Here is a 26,318-nt window from a genome sequence, read left to right on the forward strand (position 1 = left end):
GTGACGAAGAAAAAATCTACTTTTTGCCGATTTGGAAATGGCTAAATATCGGTTGATTACATCGGCTGGTCAGTTAATCAGTTGGGCCCTAAAATTGATCTTTACAAGGCGTGGGGTTTTTTTTTTGGGGGGGGGGGGGGGGGGGGGGGGGTTATTCATGTTTTTCCTCACTTTTCACTTGCTGCACACATCCCAATACTTTTTTTTTTTAGATGTATAAATACACTTGCTGTGGCCTGCTTTACATGTACGAGTTTGTGAGGGCACTGCTGCCGCTTGGACTGAACAATAATAAGAAAATAAAACAAACAAGAAATACCCACCCAAAGTTTTTGGGGGGTTTTTATTTTCCCCAATAAAGAGGTCAAGTTTGTACTTTCACTGGCTCAACAGTGAAATCAAGTCAACCTTTCCCTTGATGTTTGTACATTTTTTTAAATGTATTTTTCTTTACTGTCCCAATGTTTTGTGGTCCTATCGATGTGTGTGTGTGGCGAAAGGCAGGAAGTGACGTGCTACTTGGCCGCTGAGGCGTCTTTAAAGGCAGCTGGAAGCGTTGTTCTGTGTGGCAGAGCGGTTCTCCTGAGCTGGTTGTGTTTTGTGTGTCGTCGTCGTCGTCGTTCCGTACTAGCGTGGTACAATCGTCACATCAGTTGGACGTTGGCTGCACAAAGGAAGACGGAAACAAGCCTCTCTGCTCCGGTTCCTCTTCAATGTAACCATGCTGCGTAGTACACACAAACACAACATACATGAAAAGCAAAAGTACGTTGGTCCAAGTCCCTACATTTTCATTTCCTGTACATGTCCCAATATCTTCGTCCAAACATTTCTTATTCCGTTCTCGGAGGTGTCCAAATGCAACCATGTTCGTCATTTGACTCACAGGTCTTGTCCCAACAGTGCAAGTTATCCATTTTCTTCACTATTAACTTCCTCTGTGTCCCAGTACATTTGTTTCAATGCCCAAATTTGCCTTTCACTTAAGCATTCCTGTAATTGTCTCACCACCACCGTTTCACTTCCTGCAGGTGTGCCAATACTTTTGTCCAGAAATTCCCCTTTTCTCCCCCTGACTTGCTGTATGTGCCAATACCATCCATTACCTGTAGCGCTTTATCCTTGCGCGGGTCGCAGGCGTGCCGTCGCCCATCCCAGCTGACTGCGGGCGAGAGGCGGGGCACACCCTGAACCGGTCGCCAGCCAATCGCAGGGCACATAGAAACAAACAACCATTCACACTTAACGGGCAATTTAGAGTCTCCGATCAACCTAGCACGCATGTTTTTGGGATGTGGGAGGAAACCGGAATGCCCGGAGAAAAGCCACCCAGGCACGGGGTAAACATGCAAACTCCACACAGAACCGTGAGGCAGATGTGCTAACCGGTCGTCCCGGTTCCTCAACCATTTTTTACCTGTAGGTTTGCCAATTCTTCTGACCAAACTATTTTCTTCCACTTCATGAATGTGTCCCAAAACATTTGTCCAAACACCCCATGTTTTTACTTTCTGCGGGTGTCCCAATACTTTTGCCGGAATTGCCCCATTTTCTTCCCTTTTATCGCTCACTGTCCATGTCGCCCCATTTTCTTTCCCGTGGGAATACGTACCCACCAGTCGGGGTCCTCCTGTCCCACGACCACGATGACTTGCCCCTCGCTGAAGCTCAGCTCGTCGTGGTGGTCCGCCTCACAGTCGTAGAGGGCGCGGACCCGCCTGGCGGAACCCCGAAAACCCTGAGGCTGCCGGACATGAGGAATGTCAGCTAACGCTAAACATAGCATGCTAACGTGACGGGTCGGTCAGGCTGACTTGTCGACCTCATTGGTTCGTTCAGCTCTAAGGCTAGCACGCTAAAGCTAACAGGACTGCTCAGTACACAACTAACGGAAGCAATCAATAGCAAATCAATCAAAACTATTTATAAATTGTGTTGCTAACACTATAATTGTTTTTTCTTTTAGGCTAGGAAGTTCAAGTGATTTGTCTTCACACAGAGGTTATGCTAGCATGCTATTCTAAAATGACTGGTCGCTACCGAGCTAATCCTAAATAATGCCACTCACCAGTACGGCTGGGGGAAAAAAATGGAATAACTCAAGTAAATCGACTTCAAAAATAGGTCGATGCTAAATTTCTGCCTCGTTGCTCTCCCAGGACCAAAAAAAAAAAAAAAAAAAGTTACGCCAGGAACCATGTTTGAGCCACCGAAACCCATGTTTCACACGGACATTTATTCCAGACAAAGCCAGTGTTGGGCCAATGATGAACTTTGCCAAAAGTGACAAAGGGAGCGTCTGCAAGTGATTTTTAAGACACTTATTTGTGTAATATACATATAACGTGATGTATGAATGAGCTGAATGGTAATTAGTGTTTTTCGACATAAAAATCGTAATCGCTAGCACGCTAGTGCTAATTACGATTGCTAACTGTTTAGCATTTAGCTGTCTCAAATTCTGTACACCATTTATACCAGACACTCAGTAGCAACACAGGCAGTTTGTTAGGAGTGAAAAGATAGATCTTATAACAATCGGAAGGGGGGGGGGGGGGCGATTATGATTAGATTATTCAATCAATAATCAATAGTAGAACTGATCCTAAAAAGATTTGATCGTGACAGCCCTACTCACCAGTGCCCTGCGGGGGAGCGGCTGGGGGGCGGGGCCTCGGCCTTCGCGCTCAAAGCTCTGCGAGCGCCGATTGGCCGGCGAGCCGTTGGGGGCGGGTCTCACGGCGCGTTGCGTTTGGCAGGCGCCGGTGTCGCTGTCCGCCCTGCGATAGGCTGAGAGACGTGATGAGGTCATTAAATCGTGACAATTCCTTATTTGGGCGTACGTGGACGGGAGGTACCTCGGTCGGGAAGTTCGCTCAACGAGTCGAGAGGGGAGGGGCTGCGCACACGGGGGGCAAGCAGATTGCTCGTTAGAGAGAAGGACGGTAGGAGGGAAGGATACAAGCTATGGAGAAAAGAAAGGGAGGATTGAAGGTTAAATGGAAGGAAGGAAAGTAGGGAGGAAGCAAGGAAGAAGAATGGTATGAAAGAAAAATGAATGTAAGGGCAGAAGAATGGAAGGATGAAAAAAGGAAAAAAGAACAGTGAGAGGGAGGGAGGAAGCAAGTAAGGACAAAAGCATGACGGAACGAAAGGATAAAGGGAGCCAGGAAGGAGAAAAAGGGGACAGAGGACTTGAAGGAAGGTAGGAAGGATTGAAGGTCGGAAGGGAGCGAGGAGAGAAGGCTGGAGGGTATGCAGGAAGAAAGGGAGGAAGCAAGGAAGGATTAAGGCATGAAGGAAGGGTAGAAGGATGGATGCAAGGAAGGTAAGAGGGATTGGAAGGAAGGCGAGAGGGTATGAAAGAAGGGAAGGAGGGATGTAGGATGGAAAGGACAGATGGAAGGAAGGAAGGCAAAGGCTAGCAAATTGAAGTGACTGGTCCTCACTGCGCTAACGGAAGCATGCCAACGAGACGCTGCCATTTTGCCGGCGACGCTAGCATGCTAACCGAATGGTTGTAACACCAATGCTATCGCGAGGGCCGACACTTTTTCCAGCCAATCGGAGGCCTGCTTTCATACTCACACACACTTCTCGAAGGAGGTGTCGGGGCCGCCGTAGATCCTCACGTGACTTCCTGCCATCCCATAATCTACACACACACACACACACACACATGTAATGACATCAGCTTGAATGACCTCATTAGTGACATCGAGCGTTACCGTGGTTACTGGACTCGGAGCAGCTCCTTTTGTGGCGGACGGCGACGGGAGGGGTCCACTTCCTGTTTCCTGTCAGGGGGAAGACTTCCTCTTCCTCCCCCTCTCGCTCCTCTTCGTCACCCGCCGGAGGAGGAGGAGGAGGAGGAGGAAGGCCGGGAGCTGCGGGACCAGACGCAGCTGGTCAATGTCTGTCCGCTCTTCTAGTAACAAAGCTCAAACCCGCCGTTACTAATGGCCGCGTGTTTGTTTGCCCTTCTAAAAAATTGCAACAATCATATTTGTTTTGTGCTCTACCAAATCATTAGTGATGGTGCACATTACGAATTTGTTTTCTCTTCTCATCAACCCACAATGGTGACTCACCTTTGACCCTGGGGGGCAGCGGTGGCGCGGGCGAGGAGGGTGGCGGGGGCGGGGGGCTCTGCGCCTGGGCGGGGGGTCGACCGCGGTGCTCCATGGCCGTGGCCAGCCGCCGCCCCACGCTGAGCAGCCTGCCGCCGCCGCCGCCGCCGTCGGGCGGGCACGTGGCGGAGGAAGACGAGGACGAGGAGGCGAGGGCAAAGTTGAAAGGTCGCGAGGGGAAGGAGAAAGAGGAGGAGGAGCGCTCCTTCTTCACGGGACCATTCTGAGAGGACAACACAAGAAATGATTCGTTTGTATAATGAGTTGCATTTATCTGAGGATGTGCCAACTTAAAAAATATACAATTGGAAACAAATATTAAAAGATTGATTTTGTCATTTCTCTCTCAATTTTGTTATGACCTGTACTGGATGTGCCCATGAAATAAAACAAATACATAAATGTATGTTAAAATGTTTAATTAATACATGAATACATTTCACTTGGAGAGGAAAAATAAACAATTAATATACACATTTCTCTAATAATAGTTATTAGTAATTGTTATTATTAGTTCTGCTTTCTGTTCTTCTAGAAGGATGTGCAATTTAAGAAAAAAAATATTGAAATAATAATTACTGCAGAACTTGTATTTATTACATAAAATAAATGCCCATTTTAATCGAAATGACAAATCCAAACAAGAAACATTCCCTGCGTATCGTACGGGATTCCAGGCGGTCGGTCGCCACGGTTACCTTGCGGTCAAAGTCGTCGTCGCTGTTGTCGTCGTCGTCGTCGTCGTCGTGGCGAAGGCGCCACTCGTACTCCACGTGCGCGTGAAGCTCGAAATGGTTGGACTGGGCCTGCTGCAGCTGCGCACACGCAAACGCGCACGCGAAAATGTGGAGGAACGCCGATGACGAGGAAATCCCACAAACTCACCAGCGCCTCACAGTGGCCGTGCTTCAACCTGCGGCTCACGTCCAACGCCGTCTCGCCTAACTTGTTCTCTGGACGAGAAGCATTGAGCAACGTCACGCTTAACAACAGACACGTGTGTGTGTGTGTGTGTGGGGAGGGGGGGGGGGGGGGCTGTGTAAGTGTATACATGTGTGTGGCGTTTTATCTGGGGGGTGTGTGCGAGCGGGTGTATTTTGGTGAAGATATGTGTTGGGTGTGAGTTGCGTGTGAGAGTCTTGCGTATGTGTTTGCACGCCCGTGCGCGTTGGTGTGAACACATGCGTGGGTGTGCGTTAGTGTGCGCGTGTCCTACTGATGTGGGTGCGGGCTCTGGCCCTCAGCAGCAGTTTGACGCAGTCGCTCTTGTTGTGCAGACAACTGTAGTGTAACGCCGTGTTCCCACACACCGTCTGCACGTCCACGCTGGAGCTGCAAAACAACAACACACACACGCTCGGGTTCTCGTCGGTGTGCTGTTGCGAGCCGATAGTTAGCGTGTTATTGTTATTGTGTTTTGTGCGCGTGGGCGCGCGCGTGTGAGGCCACTGACGAATTCTGCGCGAGGAAGTCGAGGATGTGCAGCGACGTCCTGTCGGCCAATAGGACGGCCAGGTGGAGGGCCGTCTCCCCTTTCTCCTGTTGCCATGGAAACGTGGACAAATTGATGAGCTTTCAAAATCGTTGAAAACAAATCAAAAGCCCTTCATTTGAAACCCTAAACATTTATTGAAACCCCAATTTGAAACCCAAACCGTATTTTGAACCCCTAACCTTGTTTTAAACCCTAAAACTCTCTTGAAACGCTACTTTGAAACCCTAACCATGTTTTAAAACCCTAATTTGAAACCCTAACTCTGATTTGTAACTCTAACCATGTTTTAAAACCATAATTTGAAAGCCCTATTTTAAAACCCCACTTTAAGACCCTAACACTAATTTGTAACCATAACTCTGATTTGAAACCCTAACCATGTTTTAAAACCATAGTTTGAAACCCAATCCTTGTTTTGAAATCTGAATTTGAAACCCTAAAACTCTCTTGAAACCCTAATTTGAAATGCTAACCATGTTTTGAAACCCTAATTTGAAACACTAGCCATGTTTTGAAACCCTAACCCTGTTTTGCAACATTACTTTGAAACCCTAACCCCTAATTTGAAACCCTAATCCCAATTTGAAATCCTAATTTGAAACCGTAACCTTGATTTGAAACTCTACTTTGAAACCCTAAACCTGATTTAAAACCTTAACCCTGTTTTGAAACTCTACCCAGTTTTTGAAACACTAATTTGAAAGCCTGAAACTCTCTTGAAACCCCAACTTGGAACCCTAACCCTGTTTTGAAACCATAACAATGTTTTCAATCCGAACTTTGAAACCCAAACACAGATTTTAATCTAATTTAAAACCCTATCTTTCTTGAAACCCTACCCGTGTTTTGAAACTCCACTTTGAACTCTAGTGCAGCACAGTAGGAGCTGCATAGTTCAGTTTAGTTGTGTACTAGTAGGCCAAAAGCGGCACTCGTAGTGGAAAAAACCTGACTAGTAAGACACTGTTGTTCTACTAATGCACTCAATTGTTTTACTAGTACGTGGACTGAACTAAGGTGTGCGTGTGTGCGTGGCGTACCTGTATGTGCGTGTGTAGCGCGTGGCAGAGTTGCGTGCGCTGCGCGTGCAGCTGCACCAGCGTGCGGACGTCGGCGTTCTCGGTGGCTTCCTGCAGGACTCGGACGGCCGTCGCCGAGCCGAAGCTGCGACGGCGCGCGAACTGAGCGTCCTGATACTTGCGCAGGATGAACGCCTTGCGCTCCGACCTGCGCACACGCACGCCGACAACTCGAGTTTCATCTCGGTTCAGTCACATTTTCATTTGTGTGTGTTTTGACCCGAGCAGGTGCAATGAGACCCTTCCCGCCTCCCTTCCTTGGCACTTTTCCTTCCTTTTCTCTCTTGCCTGCCATCCATCCTTCCTTCCATCTTTCCTCCCTCCCGTCATCCCTTGCAACCTTCCACCCACTTTATCGGTCCTTCCTTCTTTTCTCCCATCCTTCTTCCCAGCAAGAAGTCCCGTCCCGCTTTGCGGTACGCGCATGCGTGTTGAAAGCCCCGCGCGAACGTGTCATGCGCGCGAAGGCGTCACATGTGAAACGTGTCGTACGTGCGCTTACTGACATGTGGCTGCGCTGCGACGGCTTCGTGGCGGAATTCAGGAGGTTGGCCTCCAGAATCTCGTTGAAAGCGCTGTTGCCCACGTTCCTGGCCAACTGACAAGACGGTAACCGTAGAACAGGAAATGATGTCACCTCTAGAAACCGTCAGACTCCAGCTAAAGGATTGTGATCGCTTTTTTTTGGTCAATTGCGGGTTTTTGGCGGTTTCGGTACCAGCAGGTCGGAGGTTCCGAGGCTGTCCAGGCTGAGCGAGTGGATCCTGGAGACGTGGACGCCCATCTCGCGGTGCACCCCGGAGCACTCGATGCACGTCAGGATGCCCAGGTTGGTCGACACCCAGCCGGGATCTGACACGGAACAAGGACATTTGATTCATGGCCAGCAGAGGGAGACATTGCACCCTCGGAGTGCAACGAAGCGATGCGATTGTCGTGCTTTGCTTTTTTTGCCTTTCAAAAACTCTCTGCCATAATTTTCCTTCAAATGTAATGAATAACCATGGAATTGTGGACATCTAAATTGAACAGTTAAAAAAAAATAAAACAATTCATCAATGGTTGTAACATTTGATTAAAGATTCTCATTCTTACTGAAGAGATGATTGTGATTCTTAAATTCAAAATCTATAAAAATATGTAACAATCCATGAATATTTTTCATTTATGTATTTATAAAGAGGTTATGATCATGTTTTACCCTTGGAATAAACATTTCATTGTGGATATCAAGATAGAAATGTAACAATTCATCAATATTTTGTTAAATGTAAATTTAACTGAACAACTTATCAATACAATATTTGAAATATTGAATCGAAGATGTTCATTTTTTGTTCATTATTACTGAAGAAATGTTTTTCTTAAATGTAAAATCTATATGAAAATGTAATAATCTATTGATAAAATATTTTGTCATGTAAATTCCACCCAACAATTTCATCAATTTTAAATATTTATTTAAAGCTGTTCATTGTTTTTCAAAATTAAAATCAATATATAACTTTTCCGCCATTAATATTTGTAATCATATTTTGAAGTTGAATAGAATATGTACATTTTTTTACATTTTGGGTGGAGTAACATTTTCTTGAGTATCTCACGTCATTTAAATCGATATAAAAATGTAACAACCGGTCAACAACTATTTTTACGAGCTAATTGAATTTAACGTGTTCATTTTCATTTTATTATACGCAATATTCAAATACGGGCAAACAAAATTGCACTTGGTGTTTTTGTACCTCTAAAATCAATATAAATACATGCATTTCCTCGACCAATCGATTGAGTCGTGATTGTTTTTCTTATGATTTTTTTTTTTTTGCATGCATTTCAATTTCAATTTTTTTTTTTGCCTCGCACCCGGAGCGCCGCAGTCGCAGCAGCCGTCGTTTCCCGGCACGCGCCTGATGTCGTCCGTGATGGACCTCGTCAGGTCCCCCAGGCCGCCGCCGCCGTCGCCGTCCAGCGCCGCCGTCAGCGCTTCCTGTTTGCTGTTGCTAAGCACCGAGATCCAGCTACACGTTCCGTTTCAACAGAGGCAAACGCAAAAAAAAAAAAAGCAGAAGAAGAGTTTTGAGTCGCTTGCGTTTGGGAATTCCTCTCTCAGCTACGTAATATCCAAGAGTGGACTCACGCCACACACGCGGCTTCATCCTCGGCCAGGAAGCGATACGTGCGATTATCTGCCGGACAAAATGGCGGAAACGCAACAACAACAAAAAATCAAGTCGCAGAAATACATTTAACCTGAAAACAAGTTGATGTGTGACCGCAGACATGCAAGTGTGCGCTCAATTAAACACATTTTTAGCCATTTCCGTTTTTTTTTTTTCAAAGATGGATTTGAACCCGCGAAGCCCAGCGGACGCGGCCGAAGAACCCGACTGGAACGGACCGGACCGGTGCAAAAAACAAAAAAACAAAGAGAAGAAAAGAAAAGAAAAGAAAAAAGTGCGATCCTGTCTCAAGTTTCGAGGTCTCGCAAGAAACTCAACTGGAGGAAACCGCAAAAACATAGCACGATTGTCACGCGAGAAGTGCGCCGCCACAGGAAGAGGCAGGAAATATCCTTCATGCATTTGTCCTTCTGTGCTTCCTCCATTTCTTCCTTCCTTCATTTTTTGGGTCATTTCCTTCCCTCCTTCATACTCTCTATGCTTCCCCACTCCCTTCCTTCCCTTCTTCATTCCTTCAATGCCATGTACCTTCCTTCTTTCCTTTCTTGATCCATCCATCCATCCTTTTCTTCCCTTCATCCTCCCTTGGATCTTCCCTTTTTTCCCTTCCTACCCTCGATACTTCCATCCTTCAATTCCTCCCTCCTTCCTTCTTTCCTCCTCCCCTTCCTTAAAGCGCGATTATGCAAGTGAGATTTTTTTTCTCCACTTGGCAACGCAAACGCGTCCACATAATTGGGATGTTTTTAAAACGAGCCCCCCCCCCACCCCCACCGTCGGGTTCGGCCGCGTCGCTCGGTGGGCTTTGGCGATCTTTGTTTGACCTTGAAAACGCCGAAGGTGAGCGTCGAAAATGTCATCGGGATAAGAAAGCGCGTGCGTACGAGAGACGAGGTCGAAGCACTTCTTGTCGTCGGCGCCGGGCTTGACCTGGCAGGTGAGCAGGTTGAGCCTGGCGGGAGACTTGTTGGGCTGCGGCACACCACAACAATCGCACATTCGCAACTTTATCGGAAGGCGCATCTCGACGACACGACGACACGCACGCGGGAGCTCACCGTGGCGTGTGCGATGGTCAGGTAACCGTTGCGAACCCGACATTTCCTCTTCTGCCACATTTTCCTCAAGCTGAAATCACAACACACACACACACACGCGCGCGCGCGCGTAAATTTGCACAAAATTAGCAACATCGGTCTAAATCCGCAGTTGCCCGATGTTGTAGTGTTGCCCGTGCGTGCGCGCTACCCGTCACTCTTCTTGTAAAGGAATCCGCTTCTCTCCGTTCCGTATTGTTGATCTCCCAGCAGCTGATGCATGTTGTACACCGACTTTGGCGAACTTTCCTGATGTGACCCACGCCCACGCACACACACACACACACACTCCCGCGTGACCATGGCAACACTTTGTTTGCGTGCGTGTGTGTGTGCGTGTGTTTCACCTGCTCGGCGTGCACAACGGGCCTGAGTTGATCTCTGAGCGACACAAGTTGACGTTTCTCCTCCTCCTGACGCTGTTTCACCTACGCACACGCACGCACGCGCGCGGAGAAAAAAGTCCTCGTTGGTTCGCTGCAAGCCAACGGTGGAATTTTTCAAAAGCAACATTTGCATGAAAGTTGCATCAATCGTTCTCGGGTTAAGATGATTCATTATCGGAAGAAAATACAATATCAAATAAAGCCAAATCCAATCAAATAATAAAACAAGTCAAATAAATACAATAAACAAAACATAAAATTAAATTTAAAAAAAAACAAAGAAACAAATGAAAGAAAATAAGATGAAAAGCAAATCAAGTTAAATATTATGCAATAAAATAAAACAACTAAGCTAAACTCAAATACATAAAATACAATAAGATGGAAACAGATATCATAGAATATATACGGAATAAAATAACCTCAAATAAGTAAAAAAAAAATAATAATAAAATAAAATAGAACCAAATAAGATAAAACAAAAAAAACCTAATACAATAAAATACAAATAAAGGAAATATAACAAAATAAAAAAAACACATAAAATAAAACACAAATAAAGGAAATGTAACAAAAAAAAAAACATAAAATAAGACAAACTCATCTAAAATAAAACAAGCCGACATCCAGTCGGAGTGAGCGGAAGATGTCGTACCGAGGTGAGGACGCCACTCAGCTCGTTCGTGTATTGCTTCAGCCTGTGCGTGGTCGACACGCACTCCTGCACAAAACTACACGCACACGCAGCATGTGAGCACGAGCACTCGGTACGCCCGTGAGTGTGCGTTTCGCGTCGCGCGTGCGTGCGTACTTGTTGTGGCTGTGGAAGTGTTTGATGAGGTTCTGCAGCAGGTCCACTCCTCTCTTGGTCTTCAGCTCGTTCACCTTGATCAGATACTGAAGCGCGCATTCACACGCGTTCCCCAAACGTCAGCAAGAAGAAGAAGAAGAAGAAGAAGAAGAAGGAGGAGGAGGAGGAGAAGAAAGCCGTCCACCGACCTCGCACATGCTGAGCTGGAAGGCCCGCCTCTCCTTCTCCAGCTCCTCGGCGATCTCGCCGCCGCTCACCTCGCTCCTCACCATCCCGTGCTGACGCGCCAGCTCGCGCTTCTCCTTCTCCACCTGCTTGCTACAGATGTTGAAACGATACAATGCGGGGTGAAAGTTCCAAAGTCAAAGTTCAGCGGCGAAAAACGAAGCGCTGGCCGGCGTTCGGGACGGCGAGGGCGCCCGACTCACAAGCGGCTCTCGTAGTCTCGCCACGCTCTGTCGAACGGCTTCTTCAGATCCTGCGCAAACAAAAGCAAAAAAACCAAAATGTTGGATGTGGGCTGGAGCGGCGCCCCCCGGTGGCCACGTGACAAGGTGGACGCAAATAATGCCTCACCCCCTTCACCTCTCGCAGGTCGCCTTTCGCCAGCGAGTCCAGGAAGAAGTTGATGTTGTGCAGCATGCTCTTTAACTACACACGCGCACGCACACGCACACACACACCAATTTTTCGTTTTGGAGTCTCGCCATCGTGCGCGTCGCCGATTATTGGGATCGGATTTACAAAGCCCTCACCAGGTTCTTCATGGGCGAGAGCAGCTCCTTGGAGAAGTCGGCCAGGCGGCAGAAGGCGGAGCCGACCTCCGCCTCGCCGTTGGAGTGACAGTTGATCGACAGCTTCTCCATGGACGCGATGTACTGCTCCAGGTGGGACACGTGCTCTGCTTCACACACACACGCGCGCACACACACCTTAGTCACACTGCTGTGTGTGCGTGTGCGTGCGTGCGTGCGTGCGTACCTTGTCCCGACGTGTATTTGGCTTTCGCTGCTTTTTTCATCTTCTGCAGTAACAAGCGGTCGCTGTCCAGAGCCTGAAAAAAATAACGCAGATGCAAGCAATCTGTTATTATGATTGACTGATTTCAAAAAAATTATAATTCTAATGCAAAATAGCTTGTTGATTGTCATATCTTCTTTCCCTTCGGGCTCGTCCCGTTGGGGGTGGCCACAGCGCGTCCTCCTTTTCCACGTCGGCCTATCTCCTGCATCCTCCTCTCCAACACCAGCTGCCCATCGACATCCATCAACCTTCTCTTCGCTCTTCCTCTCGCTCGCTTGCCTGGCAGCTCCATCCTCATCACCCTTCTAGCAATATACTCACGCTCTCTCCCCTCTGGACGTGTCCAAACCATCCAAGTCTGCTCTCTCCAACGTTGCCTCCAAAACATCGAACCTCGGCCGTCCCTCCGAGGAGCTCATTTCTAATTTGATCCAACCCGGTCACTCCGAGAGCGAACCTCAACATCTTCACTGCCACTGTCTCGAATCCGTCCCTCACCACTGTCTTCTGAACTTTGCCCTTCATCCGAGCAGAGACTCTTCTGTCACATGACACAGCTGACACCTTCCTCCACCCGTTTCTTCACTTCCTGACCACACTCCCCATTGCTCTGGACGGTTGACCCCAAGTATCTTCTCCCTGTAGCCTCACTCTTCCCCCACCACCCCTCTCATTCATGCACGTATATTCTGCTTTACTTGGGCTAATCTTCATTCCTCTCCTTTCCAGCGCACGCCTCCATCTTTCTAACTGTTCCTCCACCCGCTCCCTGCTTTCCCTGCACATCACCATGTCCTCTGTGAACATCACGGTCCACGGGGATTCCAGTCTAACCTCATCTGTCAGCCTATCCGAACAGGATAGGGGCTCAGGGCTGATCCCTGATGCACTCCCACCTCCACCTTAAACTCGTCTGTCGCACCTCCAGCACACCTCGCCGCTGTTCTGCTGCCCTCGCACATGTCCTGTATTATTCTAACATACTTCTCTGCCACTCCAGACCTCCACCACGTGCTTCTCTGCTCTGCCTTTGTCTTCTTAATCTTCCTCCCCACCACCGGAGTCGTCTTCTTTCCTGTCTAGCCACCCTCTCCCCTAACGCTCATATTTGTTTGGCCAAGTTTGAAGCCGGACGCCCCCTCCGCATTTCTCCGGGCTTTGCACTGGCTTGCGCCCCCGTCGGGCTGCATTTGTTGATTGTCATACGTCTTCTATTTTTTCAAATGTCTCATTAGACTGATTTGATTGTAAACCCATTTGCTAATTATCTTTTAAAAATATTTTAATTCGTTTTCACATCATTTTGATTTACTTGGGTTTTTTAGCAATTCTTTTAATATTTAACTGCATTATTTTGGATTTACTGATTGCATGATGTATATTGTAAAATAACATGCTGATTCTAATTATTTTTCCATTTCTATTTATTTTCATATTGTTAATTTTACGTTTCACATATTTCCCAGCAAATATTGTATTATTTACTGATTATTTTGTTGTAAAAGCATTTGTGGATGAGCATTATTTTTAAAGAATCTTTTACATTAGACGGTTTTTATTTCTTGTATTTGTAGCATTTATTTTACCATTTTACTGTCTACTTTTGGATTGACTGATTTTGAACGTAGTCTTATTTCTTTCGCATTTACTTACGCGCGAGTATTCACTCTTGAGTACTCGTCGATGCCGATACCAAGTACCGATTCCATTCGTACTTTTGGTCCATCAAATTTCAAATACGTCCAACTACGAACAAAGAGCTTTTCTTTCTTTCGCCGATTCAGCCATGTGTCAGAGCGCCGCGGTGTAGCGCCAACTACTGGCGCGGAGGACTTACTCCACGTAAGATGTTTTTGGTATCGGCAGCCCTCGCGAGTCCCCGAAATCTTGAAATAAGGTTGGTACACAACATTAGTGATGCTACTGCACATGTAAAAGGGGCCTGGCACGGGGCCCGGCGGTGTCTCGTCGGCGAGTCTCTGACCTCCTCCAGCAGGTGCACGGTGCTCCGGCAGCCGCTCATCTTGGACGAGAACGACGACGTGGTGGGCGAGCTCCAGTCCTCCAGGACCTCCCCCACGAACTCGGCCACGGACACGCACGGCTCCGGCATGCTCGGCTCGGCGGCGGAAGCGGCTGACAAAGAAGAGCGCGGCAGGCAGGCCGACCGACGCCCGACGCGGCTTCGGTTTCGGCAGAGGGGAACCGGGACCCGATGCTCTTTGGACTCGCCGGTACCGTCACGTCATCGTCTCCTCCTTGGATTCTTTTGTCGTGATGCGTTTTCCACGAGGCCGTTCCCGTTCCTGCTTTACGAGAGCCGCATGTTGACGCGCATGCGCAATGAGCAGACGCGCAAGCAACGAGATGCAGCCGCCCGTCAGTCGAACATTCTTACGATTTCAAGTGCAAGCTATATATAAACCTCCATTTGACACATTAAATACTGTATTTGAATCACTTGATGGTTTTTTTTTTCTTACGTTAAAAAATTGACATTTTATTCACTTGATAATAATAACAAAAATAGTAAGCAAAACCTTTATTTCCTTCAAGGCTTATACTTATTTTTTAATTACAAGATGGAATGATGAAATGATGAGATGATGAAATGATTTGATGTCAAAGCTAAAACAAAATAAAAAAAATTAAAAAAAAGGATTTTCACGAGTTACGACGATTCAGTGGTGTGATATTAACGATTCTTGCTGGTGGATTAGAATATTGACGGTATTCAAAGTGTACATTTTTTGTACACGCTATCTCTCCGGGGAACCATTAAAGGCGCCGTGAAAATACATGCCATTATTTTGATGGATGCACAAGTAAACAAGAGGTCAGGGGTCATTTACCAACTGTGCTTTTCAAACAGCGCTTCTTTATTTGCTATTTCGCAGCATGTTGTGATTGGCTGACAATTGTCCCATGCTAACCGAAATCAATTCCATTCAATTCAATTCATCCCAAAATTTGGAAAAATGATTTGTCATTTGAGTCTCTTTGTTCCCAAAAATTACAAACAATTAAAAAAAAGTATTTTTTTTTTTTTTTTAATTGGAGTCACTCTGATATTTGCAAACATTTACAGGCTAAAAAATTTGGCTCACTTTCATATTTTCAAAACTTCAAGGTACAAACTAAGCTCAACCCAAAAGTATGAAAACATTTTATTCACTTAATAATTTTTTTTTTTTTAAATTACAAACAATATATTTTTGTATTTATGGGACAAAATGAATCCAAAGTACGAGAACCATTTATTTGACTCACTTTAGGGCTCCAGCTATTGAATATTTTTTCGAATCGAGTATTCTCCCGATCATCCCATCAACGAATCGAGGAATCGGAGAACGATTCATTTTGCGTTATTCGACACAAATAACATGCGCGTCTGAGGCGCAGGTATTATTTTCGTCCACTCGGGTGGGCCGTCCCAGTTCCACTGTTGTATCCGGGACTTCGAGCGAGTACGGCTTTAAAAGGCGGTGAGACACGTGGGCGGTGAGTGACGTGGGCGCCAGCCAAAGTGGAGGGAGTTGCTAATGTAGCGCAGCGGTCGAGCGAATGAACGAATGTTGTCGGGCGAGGGGAAACATGAAAGGTGACTTTGATTGGGGGGTCATTGACCCCCAACAGGGGGGAACATAAACGAGAAGGAGGATAATCCAGCTGGTGGAGTCGCTCGATGAATCTTTGCAGGCAAGACGTCGCTGCGGCGGTTCATCCCGCCACGAGAAGTCTGCTGATGTGCTGCGGCAGCGTGTACACCAGCAGGCCCAAGAAGAGCGCCAACGCGGCCAGGAACGCCAAGGTCACGATGAACTTCTTGAACTTCTTGCAGATGAGGAAGACCAACGTCTTCATGGGGTTGACGAACCACGCGAAGCTGGTGGTGGGACGGCTGCAGGCGCCACACAAAACATCGGAATCGGCATCGGCCTCCCGAAAATCTCGATCGGTCGCGCTCTACTCAAGTAATCGGTCTCACTCGGGTTTGTCGAGAGGTTCTGGTCCCTTGCGGCCTCGTCCCACCGGGTCGGCCTCGGCTTGCTCCGCCGTCAACAGCTGCAGTTCCGCCTCCACTTTACCCTGCACGCGCACGCACAAACACGCACACACTTTGAGCCGAGGTCTCGGCGGCGCTCGGCTTTTCCTCCATTTTCAGCGTTGCCCGCAGAATACTGAGGAATTGCAGAAAAACGAGATCAAATGTCGGCGGCGACCGTGAGCAAGTGGACGTTTCCGGCGGCGTCGGTGAAGCTCGCTCGCTTGTCTTTGCCGTCCTTGTTTTGTTTTTTGCCGCGGCGGGCCTCTTTCTCCTCGCGCTGCGAGTCGTCGGCCGTCTTCTGGCGGGTGAGCGGCCACCAGCCCTTCATCTTCTTGGAGCGGAAGACGGACGCCCGCGGGCGGGCGCGCTCCTCGGCCATCCGCGCCGTGCACTTGGCCGACGACTTGGCGCCGCGCGTCATGTCGCTCAGCCGCAGCTCCGACGAGCCTCGGGCCGACAATTGCATCGGATATCAGTCATTCATCGCACCGCAAAATTCCGTTTCAGCTGCACTTTTTTTACATCTGATCAAATGATCATCAATAAATCAATAAATCAGAGGATTTTTTTTTTTTTTTCCAGAAAGACAACAAAAGCTTTTAGTTTCCATTTTTGCATCTTTTCAAAAACTTCCTCCTCCTATCCCCCCCTTTTTTTTTTTTATGTAAAACATTTTAGTCTGGAAAATATGAAACTTTTTCAGATAAATATTTGATCCCTTTTGCTACAAAATAGGACTTTTTTCTGTCTAAAAATATTTTTGTTGTAATATTCTTGGGCTGGAAAAAAAAATACATTTTTTAAAACTATTTCAAACAATCGTTTTCTCCTAAATTTATGACAATTTCTATTTAAAAAAAAAAAAAGACTTTTTCCCTCAAAATGTAAAATGTTTTTTGATTTTCCTCCAAAATAAACAATATTTCAAATATAGTAAGCCTTTTTAAAAATATATATTCTTCTTTCAAATAGATAACCTTTTTCTTCCAAATATGCAACTCTTTTTGTCTGCGAAATAGACTTTTAAATCTTTGTTTTTCTCCAAAATATGACTAATTTGCTATTAAACAAATGAACTTTTTCTCTCAGAGTACAAAATCCTTTTTCTGTCAAATATGCGCACTTTTATATGAAATTACAGAACTTATATACATTTTACTTACTTTACCTATATTTACCTTTTTTTTTAAACTATTATTATTTTAAAAAGTGAACTGCAAAATATTCATCTCTTTTTTTTTCTCCAAAATATAAGCATAAGAAAGTACACATCAAATATATTTCCCTGTGAAAATATATCATTCGTTTTCTAATAAATAGAAGACATTTTTGAGAAAAAAAAGTCCTCTAAAATATTCTTTTTGAATATTCTATTTCTTAATATACAATTGATTTTCCTCCAATGTCAATTTTTGGGTGAAAATATTCAACTTTGCCCCCTAAACATTTTCCCGCATTTTGAATTATTATTATTATTATTTCTTTTTTTTTTTCAGACTCACCGAGGAAGTCGTTTTGCGAGACGCGATCGTAGTCCCAGATCTGCAGCGTCAGAACGGCCGGCTGGCGAAACTCGGACTCGTCCAGCGAGAAGAAGGACTCCTTGCGCTTGCACACGACCTCTTTCTTCAACACACGCCGCGACAACGTCGTCAAAAGGACAAAACGAGCCACCGGCCGACTACAGCGGGCCGACTCCGTTGTCGTCATTTTGCGCAAGAGTCAATTCGAGTCGAATGGCTTAAATATCTGATATGACATCCTTAGTTGAATTTAAAAAAAAATAAAAATTGTGCAATAGTGGGTGGGGTCAGTCCAAACATCCATCAAATCCATCGGAGGAGTGCTGGTTGCAATAGTGGACTGCCCCCTATAGGTCAAAATCGGAACTGAATAAATAAAGGCGCAACAATGAATCGATTCATCGACAACCATTTTGATAGTCGAATTTTTCGAATTGTAGTTTGTAGTAGTTTCTGTAGTTGTCCATGAAAGCAGATCTTTGTTTTGTTGTTTTTTTTAGGACATTTGCAAACATCTGCTTTCGCTTTGGAAAACAATCATCCACATTTTCATCCGACTTCCTGAAGAGATGTTGCGGACCAAACCACCAACTGAATCGTAATCATTTTATCTTGGTGCATTTGCTGCACTGTCAATTTCAAATAATGTCCGGTTTTTCAATAACAGGACGAAGATTTTTCATCCAATTCATCGATGAATCAAAAACAATAGGTGACAGATGAATCCATTTTGAAAATAATCATTCGTTGCAGCCATAGAAGTAAACCTTCATTTGAAAGATCTCTCTATTGCCTCGATTTGCTTTTGCGCTTAACTTGAAAAGGACAACAATGGAGTTAGTCCACTCTAGTTCTCAGTAGCTGAAACCAGATTATAACATTCAAACATTCAAACGTAACATCCGCAAGCCACGTTTAACCTCGGTGGGCAGGTAGTCAAAGCGGAAGACGAATCTCCAGTTGAAGTTTCCCTCTCCGGTCAGGGAATTGAAGTGGACGTCAGTCTCCTGCTTGTCTCCCTCCAGGCCTCGAATCCAACTGGATGAGGTGGGAAAAAAAACAAACATCCAATCAGGAGCCTGTCGCGCGAGAGGCTCACGGGGCGTACGACTCCGACCGACCGACCCTTTCACGTAGATGTCGGACGACGGGTCGCCGGTGAACGGGTTGACGTCGTCCAGGAAGACGTCGTCCGTGTTCCAGATGATAACGCGAAGCTCGTACCTGTTGTCGTGAAATCAGCTCAGGCGTTGGAACGCTTTCCACAGAAATGAAAACTCACGGTGGATATATATAAAAATAAAAGGAAAAAACTGTGCAGTGCTGGATGCAGAAAAAAAACTAGTGGAGTGTCAGATTTAAAAAAAAAAAAGAGGTGTGTGCTGGATGTAGAAAAAAAGCAAGCAGCAAAGTGCCGGATGTAGAAAATAAGTGCGGTGCTGAATACGTGAACAAGCAAGTGGTGGAATGCGGGGTTTAGGAAAAAAAATGCGGTGAGTGTCGGATTTAGAAAAAAAATTGTGGGGTGCCAAACGTACAAAAAAAAAAAAAAAAAAAGAAAGCCACGGCGTGCTGAATACAGGGGAAAAAAATTGGTGGTGCAGTGCCGGATGTAGAAAGAAAAAAGTCGTGGCATGCATGCCGGATGGAGAAAGAAAATGGGGTGCTGGGCTGTTGAAAAAAGGCAAGCCATGGAGTGCTGGATGCAGTAAAAAAACAACAACCAGTGGAGTGCCGGATGTAGGAAAAAAAAGTGGTGCGCCGGATATCGAGAAAAAACAAGCGGCAAAGTGCACGGAAAACACAGAGGTGCTGTACGTTGGGGAAAAAAGCAAGCGATGGAGTGCTGGATGTGGAAAAAAACTGTGTTGTGTCGGATGCAGAAAAAAATGGTGGCGTGCTGGATGTTTGGAAAAAAAACAAGTGATGGAGTGCTGGATGTAGAACAAAACACATTGGTGTGCCGGATGTTGAAAAAAAGCAAGCCATGGAAAAAAGTCAAGCCGTGGCGTACCAGATGTAGAAAAAAAAATGGGCCCACTTCAGGAGGAAGAAAAAAAAAAACAAACAACAATTCAGAGGGTGCTCGATGTATGAAAATAAGAAATGGTCGTGTCGCAGATGTTTGGGGAAAAAGTGTAGTTAATGCTGTGGCGCTACACGCATTTAGCTGAGGACGGCCAACGTACGCGACGGGTTGCCGAGGCTCGATGTCCACGGCAGGCGGCGCCGGAACGTCCGTCGGGAACATGTCCACCCACATGTGGAGGTAGCCCTGCACGCACACACCGAGAGTGTCGCTACGATGACGCGCTGAGCGGTCGCCATGGTTACCTGCGGAAGTCCGGGTTTGTCCTGGTTGACGAGCGAGCGGATTTCCACGTGCTCCGGCACCAGCGCGACCGCTCCCGGGACGAACTCGCTCATCTCGCCCCAACGTCGCAGAACGCTGACGGCCGCGTGCTCCTCCGCCTCCGCCGAACTCTCCGTCTTGTTCGGCGCGTCTCAAATACACACAGCACTTTTTTTCCTCCAAAATATACAACTTTTCTTCTTATTTTTATAAACATTTAAGTGGAAAATGTACAACTTTTGCCTGTCAAAGATATATGACATATTTTTCCAATAAATGTTATAACGTGTGTTATAAAAAAAGCTTTTCTTTAGCGTGTATGAGTTTTTTTCTGAAAATATCTCTCAAAATTGATATAATTTTTTTCTCTAAAATAGAAGGCTTTTTTTCCCTCCACAAAAATATATGACATTTTATTGTCTTCTTAAAACTATACAATTGCATAAATATGTTTACAAAAAAAAAACAAAAAAACTTTTCTTCTAAAAAATGTTTTTAAGAAATATAGAATATCAAAACTTTTTGGGGGGGAAGAGTTTGATTTTTTTTTCGCTCCAAAGACTACAACTCAAAATATGTAACTCTTTTTTTTCTTCTGTAAAATATGGAAATCTATTTTCTTTTCCAAATGGTCGTCTCAGGGCCCTTTACACATGGAGCGGGCCTAAAACCAAAGACCAACAGTTTTCAAAAATTCAACTCCCAACTCGTATTGCACAAATGATTTGGATGAAACGTGACGTATGGAAAACTCGTAGCGAAATGCGGTGCTACCTTCCGGGACGGCATCTGATGGAATCTTGAAGATCTTGTTGAGGACTTTGACCTCGGACGCTCGATATTCCGGGGCCGGAATGCCGTTTTTCTTGCAGAGCTCGGACAGGATGACCGACGGCTTTTTCGCGTCCCGCCACGCGTTGTAACCTCGGCTGCAGACACACAACAGACGTGATGACGTCACTTCTAACAAACGGACTTTGCTCGAGTGGGCCGACTCGAACCAACAGTACAGTGCCAAAACACGTCTTTTAAGGTGCCGAGGAAATTGCCCACATTACCCTCAAATGGCTTCAAACCAAAATGGCCGACTTCCTGTCTTTTTTTGTGTCGCAAAGGCAAATGTCACGTTCCTAAGTGAAACTTTCTTCTTCTTTGTTACCGGGATAAACACGCCTGCAAACTTTGGTGTGTTTTTGAGTAAGCGAAAGCCCTGAAAACAGCGATAAAAAAAAACAAAAAAACTAAACAAAAAAAACAGTGAAATTGAATTCATTTTATGAGTTGAAAAAGATGGGGAAACACAAGCCAAAGCACGGAGGAAGAACACGTGCCGACTGAAGTCACATTAAAGATAGCGAAGCTCACGCGTCGTAGCGGAGGGCCAGGCCGCAAGTGGCGCGGTGCCGGCTGTAGAAGCGGTTCTCCAGGTCCACCCGCGTCTCCCCGATGACGTCGTCCGCGCCCACCACGTCGCGGTCCATCACCCGGACCAGCGCCTCCGTCTCGGCGGGGAACGACACCGTCACTTCAAACACCCTGCAACGAGACGCAGGGTGTTTGGACGAGAGTGAAAAGTGCTGGATGTGCAAAAAAGAAAAGTGCCGGAGTGCCGGGTGGAGACGAAGCCAAAAGAAGAAGCTGCTTTGTCGGAAGTAGGAAACAACAACGAAAACAAGCGCTAGATGAAGAAAAGAAAATTGTGCTTGACGTTGAAATAAAAGCAATAGAAAACAAAACAAAACAAGTGATGCAGTGCTGGATGCAGAAAAAGTGCGGGATGTTCAAAAGAAAACAATTATGACCAGGGGAGTTCCAAATGTGGAAAAAACAAACGTCATAGTGTGCTGGATGTAGAAAAAAAACAAGCGGCACTGTGCTAGAAAAAAAAAGGTTTGCTGTAGAAATAAGAAAATGTAGGGCGCTGAATGTAAAAACATAAAACAATCAATGGAGTGCTGGATGTGAAAAAAAAGAAAATACAAAATGAAGCGGTGGAGTGCTGGATTAGAAAGAAATATTTGGTACGCTGGATGTCGAAAAAATACAGTGGAGGACTGGATGCAGACAAAAAAAAAAAAACAAGCTGTAGGTTGCCGGATGGAGAAAAAAAGCAAACGGTGGAGTGCTGAATGAAGAAAAGAAAAATAAGTGCTGGATGGAGAAAAAAAGCAAACGGTACAGTGCTGAATGTAAAAAAAGAACAAACGTCGGGGTGCCGGATGTAGAGAAAAACAAGGAGCTGAGTGCAGAATGTGGAACATAAAACCAAAAACAAACAAACATACGCACTCTCCAAACACGGGGTTGAGTTGTTTGGGGATGTAGCGGTCCTTGGTGTCTTGACTCTGCTGCCCAACGCGGACCAGCAGGTACGGGTCGGCCTTGCCGTTCGGGTCGGTGGGCGCCAGATTGGTGCCCTGCGAGAGCCAAGAAGAAGAAGAAGAAGACAAGGTTCATTTCCGCTCTACGTGACCTCAGCACATCGAAAAACTGCAATAAAGCCACGGGATTGTTTCCGTCCTCCCTCTATCCAAACCACCTGTTCCGGATTACAATTTGTTCTAACTCGCGGTGGTAAAGTATATTCAGTATTCTGGCTAGATTGTGTATTTTAAGACAGTTGGACTTTAAGTGTGTAACGAGCACAATCTTTGGACATTCGCTGTCTCTTACGTACATTTTTTTCTTTAATTATAAAATCGAAATGGGGAAAAAAAAATGTTAAATGTGAAAACATTGTTTTGTTTTTAAATTCGGGCGCTGTCACGCAAGTATGCGGGGGTCCACCGTAGAGGAGGACGGTCCCACCAGAAACCATTTTGTCCGGGCCGTCGTGCGGCTCACCTTGACGACGTAGATCCGAACCAGCACCTGGAGCGGCGAGTTCTGGGGGATCCCTTTGGAGATCTGACAGCGGACGTCATCTTCGTCCTCCGAATCGATCGGGTAGACCAGGAAGGAACCCTGAGGAGACAGACTGCCGAAGTTGAAAAAAACAAACAAAAGCAGAAGAAGGAAGCCCGGTGGGATTTGCCGACCTTGTACTTTCCCATCAGACGCTCGTCTTCGTCTTCGTCTTCGTCGGCATCCTCGCCGATCGCTCGGCCTTTGAACAGCGGGAAGACCCGCAGCCAGTCCTGAAACTGACTGAACTCTGACTCCAAGGCGCTCGCGTACAACTAAACACGATTACAGCACAACAATAACATTAGCCATTTTTCACCTTTCACTTATTCAACGTCGCTCAAAGCAAAAACTCGTCAGGCGGTGCCTTGACATTCGAGTTTCAGTCATTCCGTAACTCTGCTCGGAACTCACACGCACGCCGCCGCTGCCGTACGTTCCACACGGGCCACGCGAACTTGTGAAGCCAATAAACCGGACCCGCCAATCTCAAGGATTCCTGCTTCCGATTGGGCCGATCCCCAAGCAAAATGGCAGACTTCCTGTTCAGTTTCGAGCATGGGTCCTTGAGACTTTTTTGTGCGACCTGTCATGATAGACATGTCCACCCGATTTCGTGTCGCCTGGTCAAACTTTCCAGGGGCGCGCATCTGCGTGCAAAATGGCCGCTTCAAACCAAAATGGCAGACTTCCTGTTCAATTTCGGGTCTTTGAGATTTTTCTTTGTGTGTGTGCGTCAAGTCATGTGAGACATGCCCACCAAATTTGGTGTCAATTGGTGAAACTAGTGTCGGGGTCAGATTTTTTTCGCCCTAACTTTCGCGGCGGCGCGTCTGAGTGCAAAATGGCCGACTTCCTGTTCTAATCGGGGCGCGGGTCCTGGAGACTTTTTGGTCGGTCCCGTTACGATCGACACGTTTGTCCAATTTGGTGTCGCTTGATGAAAGCGTCGTCGGGGGCCGATTTATTGCAAGTTGCCGTCTGACCTTGAGAGTGGCGATCTTCTTCCGCTTGGGAGGCTCCACCGCCGCCGCCGCCGCCGCCGCGTCCGCCGCCTCAGCCTCCGCTCCGTTTGCCGCGTTCCGTCGCTCTAATATAGCGAATTTTGGATTTCACAATGGTTTCAAGGGCGATTTGTGAGCACACCTGTCTCTCCATCTCGTTCCTCCTCTTCCTCCTCCTCCTTCTTCTTCTTCAGCTCCTCAGCAGCCTGGAGACAAAGTCAAAGTTGATAACCATCAATTTGGAAATGTACATTATTTACATGATATTTGATATTTGATGTTTCTAATGTACTGTCATGACATCATACTAAACGTAGCTCCAATGTAGCACATTGACTGTACATCATATGTCATGTACCTGTCATGGACCATATTTACATCCGATGTGTTGTACGTACAAACTTTGGACTTCTCCTTTACATCAGTTTGAATGTCCATAGCGTACTAAAGTTCCATATTTTCGCCAACTTCTTGATTGCGTTCTACGTATAGAGTAGCTTGCAAATATCTGGCCTGTTCTTCCAGCTCTTCCAGGGACGCGTAGTACTTGGACCACCAGTCCAGCTCCTGGTTTTCCGGCACGTCCTCCTCCAGCCGCTCGTCCTCGTCCGTCAGCGGCTTCTTCGGCTTCAGAAGAGCAATCAAAGCGGTAGAAAAAGAAACGAGGCGCCGACAGAAGCGCAAGCGGGCCGGAGAAGCACGTACGTCGATCGGCTCGGCGGCGCCGACGGGAATCTTCGACTCTCTGATCGACAGGTTGCCGAGTTTGATCTTGCTCAGCGACTTCAGCGTGCCGGTCTTCGCCGGAGTCGTCTTCTTCACTGGGGGCACACGGACGAAAAACGCTTTGGGCTCATGAAATACTTTTTTTTTGATAGCGAGGTATCCTGGCAAAGTGGCAAAGGCTCTCATGATGGCTATTATTACCAGCTATTACTCTATAATACTTTGCTGCAAATACATTTTTTTAGCTTTACAAGACAAATACAAAAAAAAAAATAATAATAATAATAATTGGGGTGATCGCTTCCTCGTATTTGACAACATAATGACAACTCAATGAAATATGTGGACAGCTTTCACTCTCTATATTTGACTACAAACGTATTCTTTAACCTTTTGTAGGACACACAAAAAAAAAAAAACCAGAATGAAATTCTTGGTGATTAAGTCATCATATATTGACAAAATATGTATCTGAAATGTTCTCGTGGTGGCCTTTTATTTGCCGCAAAATGTTTTTTTTGGTACATTTTACTTGTTAAATTTGACACATAAAAGCCATACTTTGTCATGAATTCGACAAAATAATCGCATATGCGCGACGCTGTCGTCGTGGCCTTTCATTTGAGATATTACTCCATATAGTTTGCCGCAAATCCATTTTCGGCCCTCACCTTTGGGTTTCGCCTCTTCCTCTTCCTCTTCCTCATCTGGCTCGTCCCCCGGCTCGGGCGCAGCGTAGTCCATGAGGCTCCGGACCACGTGGGTCCCGACCAGGACCTGGCGTCCGAACGCTCGCCGCTCCACCACAAAGAGGGTCAGAGGAGGGTGGAGGTAGGCCTGCTCCGGCAGCTTCTGATGGGACCGCGCGGGAGGTTAAACCCAAACCGTCGGCCGGCTTTTTCGGGGGGCGCCTAAAGGCGGTCAACTGACCACGCGGAGGAAGCGGACCGGCTCCTTGAAGTTGCCGTGGTTCCTGTAGCTCTCCATCTCCTCGGACTCCAGCTGGCGCCCGGCGCACTCCACCTTGACCCGGGGGCGCTCCACCTGGAACAGCTGCACACGCTTCAGCTCCCGCAAGCCCCAGAAGAGCACCTGGAAACGTATGTGCAGCTCCGATGTCACCGATACTCCTCAAATGTACCACACTTACCTCCTACTGAAAGTACGTACTTACAATGTAACAACATTTCCTTTAAATGTATTGTTTATGCATCGTTAATCTCACATCTCATTCTAGTCAATATTTATACATGGCTAATGTAGCATATTTATATCATATGAACTGTCTATATACACCACTATACCTCTTGTGTGCCATATTGACATGATATTTAATGTATCATATTGACAGCCTATTTAATGGTCTGTATACTTCCAATGTAGCAAATTTAAATCATATTGAATGTTCTATTCATCTAATGTAGCATAGGCACGTTATATTTATGTCTGTACCACTAATGCACTATAATTACATAATATGAAGTATGTACCTGTAATACTGTATACACAATATTTGGATGGCCCATATTTACGTCATACTTCAGGTATAAATATAT

The 26,318-nt window shown here is 46.1% G+C and overlaps 2 protein-coding genes across 16 annotated transcripts in view; both read right to left on the minus strand.

Annotated features, from left to right (window-relative positions):
• Window positions 1-307: 307 nt before the first annotated feature.
• unm_sa1614 (un-named sa1614) lies at window positions 308-14,584 on the minus strand. Of its 13 annotated transcripts, none has more exons than XM_061785813.1 (28): window positions 14,189-14,584; window positions 12,163-12,235; window positions 11,937-12,082; window positions 11,758-11,832; window positions 11,610-11,659; window positions 11,370-11,499; window positions 11,182-11,267; window positions 11,026-11,101; window positions 10,332-10,412; window positions 10,136-10,233; window positions 9,946-10,015; window positions 9,772-9,859; window positions 8,845-8,893; window positions 8,571-8,725; window positions 7,423-7,556; window positions 7,211-7,302; window positions 6,666-6,852; window positions 5,584-5,669; window positions 5,347-5,462; window positions 5,016-5,083; window positions 4,829-4,945; window positions 4,092-4,353; window positions 3,729-3,887; window positions 3,589-3,655; window positions 2,859-2,899; window positions 2,639-2,790; window positions 1,613-1,744; window positions 308-724 (listed from the first exon to the last, which is right to left on the minus strand). In XM_061785813.1, exons 1-28 carry the CDS (start codon window positions 14,315-14,317, stop codon window positions 650-652), a joined length of 2,994 nt encoding a protein of 997 aa, XP_061641797.1. In that variant the 5' UTR covers window positions 14,318-14,584; the 3' UTR covers window positions 308-649. The 13 variants fall into 13 exon arrangements, with proteins under 13 accessions (XP_061641797.1, XP_061641789.1, XP_061641786.1 ...); XM_061785805.1 differs by having other exon boundaries at window positions 2,859-2,965; XM_061785802.1 differs by having other exon boundaries at window positions 2,859-2,965; window positions 9,712-9,859.
• A 147-nt stretch (window positions 14,585-14,731) lies between these two features.
• The window catches only part of fer1l4 (fer-1 like family member 4), a 29,184-nt gene continuing 17,597 nt past the window's right edge, over window positions 14,732-26,318 (minus strand). Inside the window, exons 31-49 of one of the 3 annotated variants that reach the window (XM_061785799.1) lie at window positions 25,693-25,854; window positions 25,434-25,614; window positions 24,742-24,857; window positions 24,550-24,663; window positions 24,179-24,242; window positions 24,019-24,122; window positions 23,167-23,307; window positions 22,973-23,092; window positions 22,418-22,545; window positions 21,494-21,664; window positions 20,903-21,057; window positions 20,110-20,279; window positions 19,965-20,050; window positions 18,901-18,999; window positions 18,696-18,813; window positions 17,755-17,878; window positions 16,428-16,699; window positions 16,193-16,293; window positions 14,732-16,105 (exon numbers count right to left, since the gene is read on the minus strand). In XM_061785799.1, coding sequence (XP_061641783.1) covers window positions 15,925-16,105; window positions 16,193-16,293; window positions 16,428-16,699; window positions 17,755-17,878; window positions 18,696-18,813; window positions 18,901-18,999; window positions 19,965-20,050; window positions 20,110-20,279; window positions 20,903-21,057; window positions 21,494-21,664; window positions 22,418-22,545; window positions 22,973-23,092; window positions 23,167-23,307; window positions 24,019-24,122; window positions 24,179-24,242; window positions 24,550-24,663; window positions 24,742-24,857; window positions 25,434-25,614; window positions 25,693-25,854 — 2,607 coding nt within the window. In that variant the 3' untranslated portion in view covers window positions 14,732-15,924. Of the gene's footprint in view, window positions 16,106-16,192; window positions 16,294-16,427; window positions 16,700-17,754; window positions 17,879-18,695; window positions 19,000-19,964; window positions 20,051-20,109; window positions 20,306-20,902; window positions 21,058-21,493; window positions 21,665-22,417; window positions 22,546-22,972; window positions 23,093-23,166; window positions 23,308-24,018; window positions 24,123-24,178; window positions 24,243-24,549; window positions 24,664-24,741; window positions 24,858-25,433; window positions 25,615-25,692; window positions 25,855-26,318 lie in introns of those variants that run through there. The other 2 variants (XM_061785798.1, XR_009790247.1) reach the window with 2 other exon arrangements.

Source organism: Phyllopteryx taeniolatus, chromosome 9, assembly GCF_024500385.1.
Source record: "Phyllopteryx taeniolatus isolate TA_2022b chromosome 9, UOR_Ptae_1.2, whole genome shotgun sequence".
NCBI classification, from domain to species: Eukaryota; Metazoa; Chordata; class Actinopteri; order Syngnathiformes; family Syngnathidae; genus Phyllopteryx; species Phyllopteryx taeniolatus.

Coding starts and splice junctions, on each gene's coding strand:
- unm_sa1614 (XM_061785800.1), bottom strand. CDS start 14,317: ATGCCGGAGCCGTGCGTGTCCGTGGCCGAGTTCGTGGGGGAGGTCCTG. Junction 11,500..11,609: donor CGAGACTACGAGAGCCGCTT/GTGAGTCGGGCG, acceptor CAACATCTGTAG/CAAGCAGGTGGAGAAGGAGA. Junction 3,656..3,728: donor CTCCGAGTCCAGTAACCACG/GTAACGCTCGAT, acceptor GTGTGTGTGTAG/ATTATGGGATGGCAGGAAGT.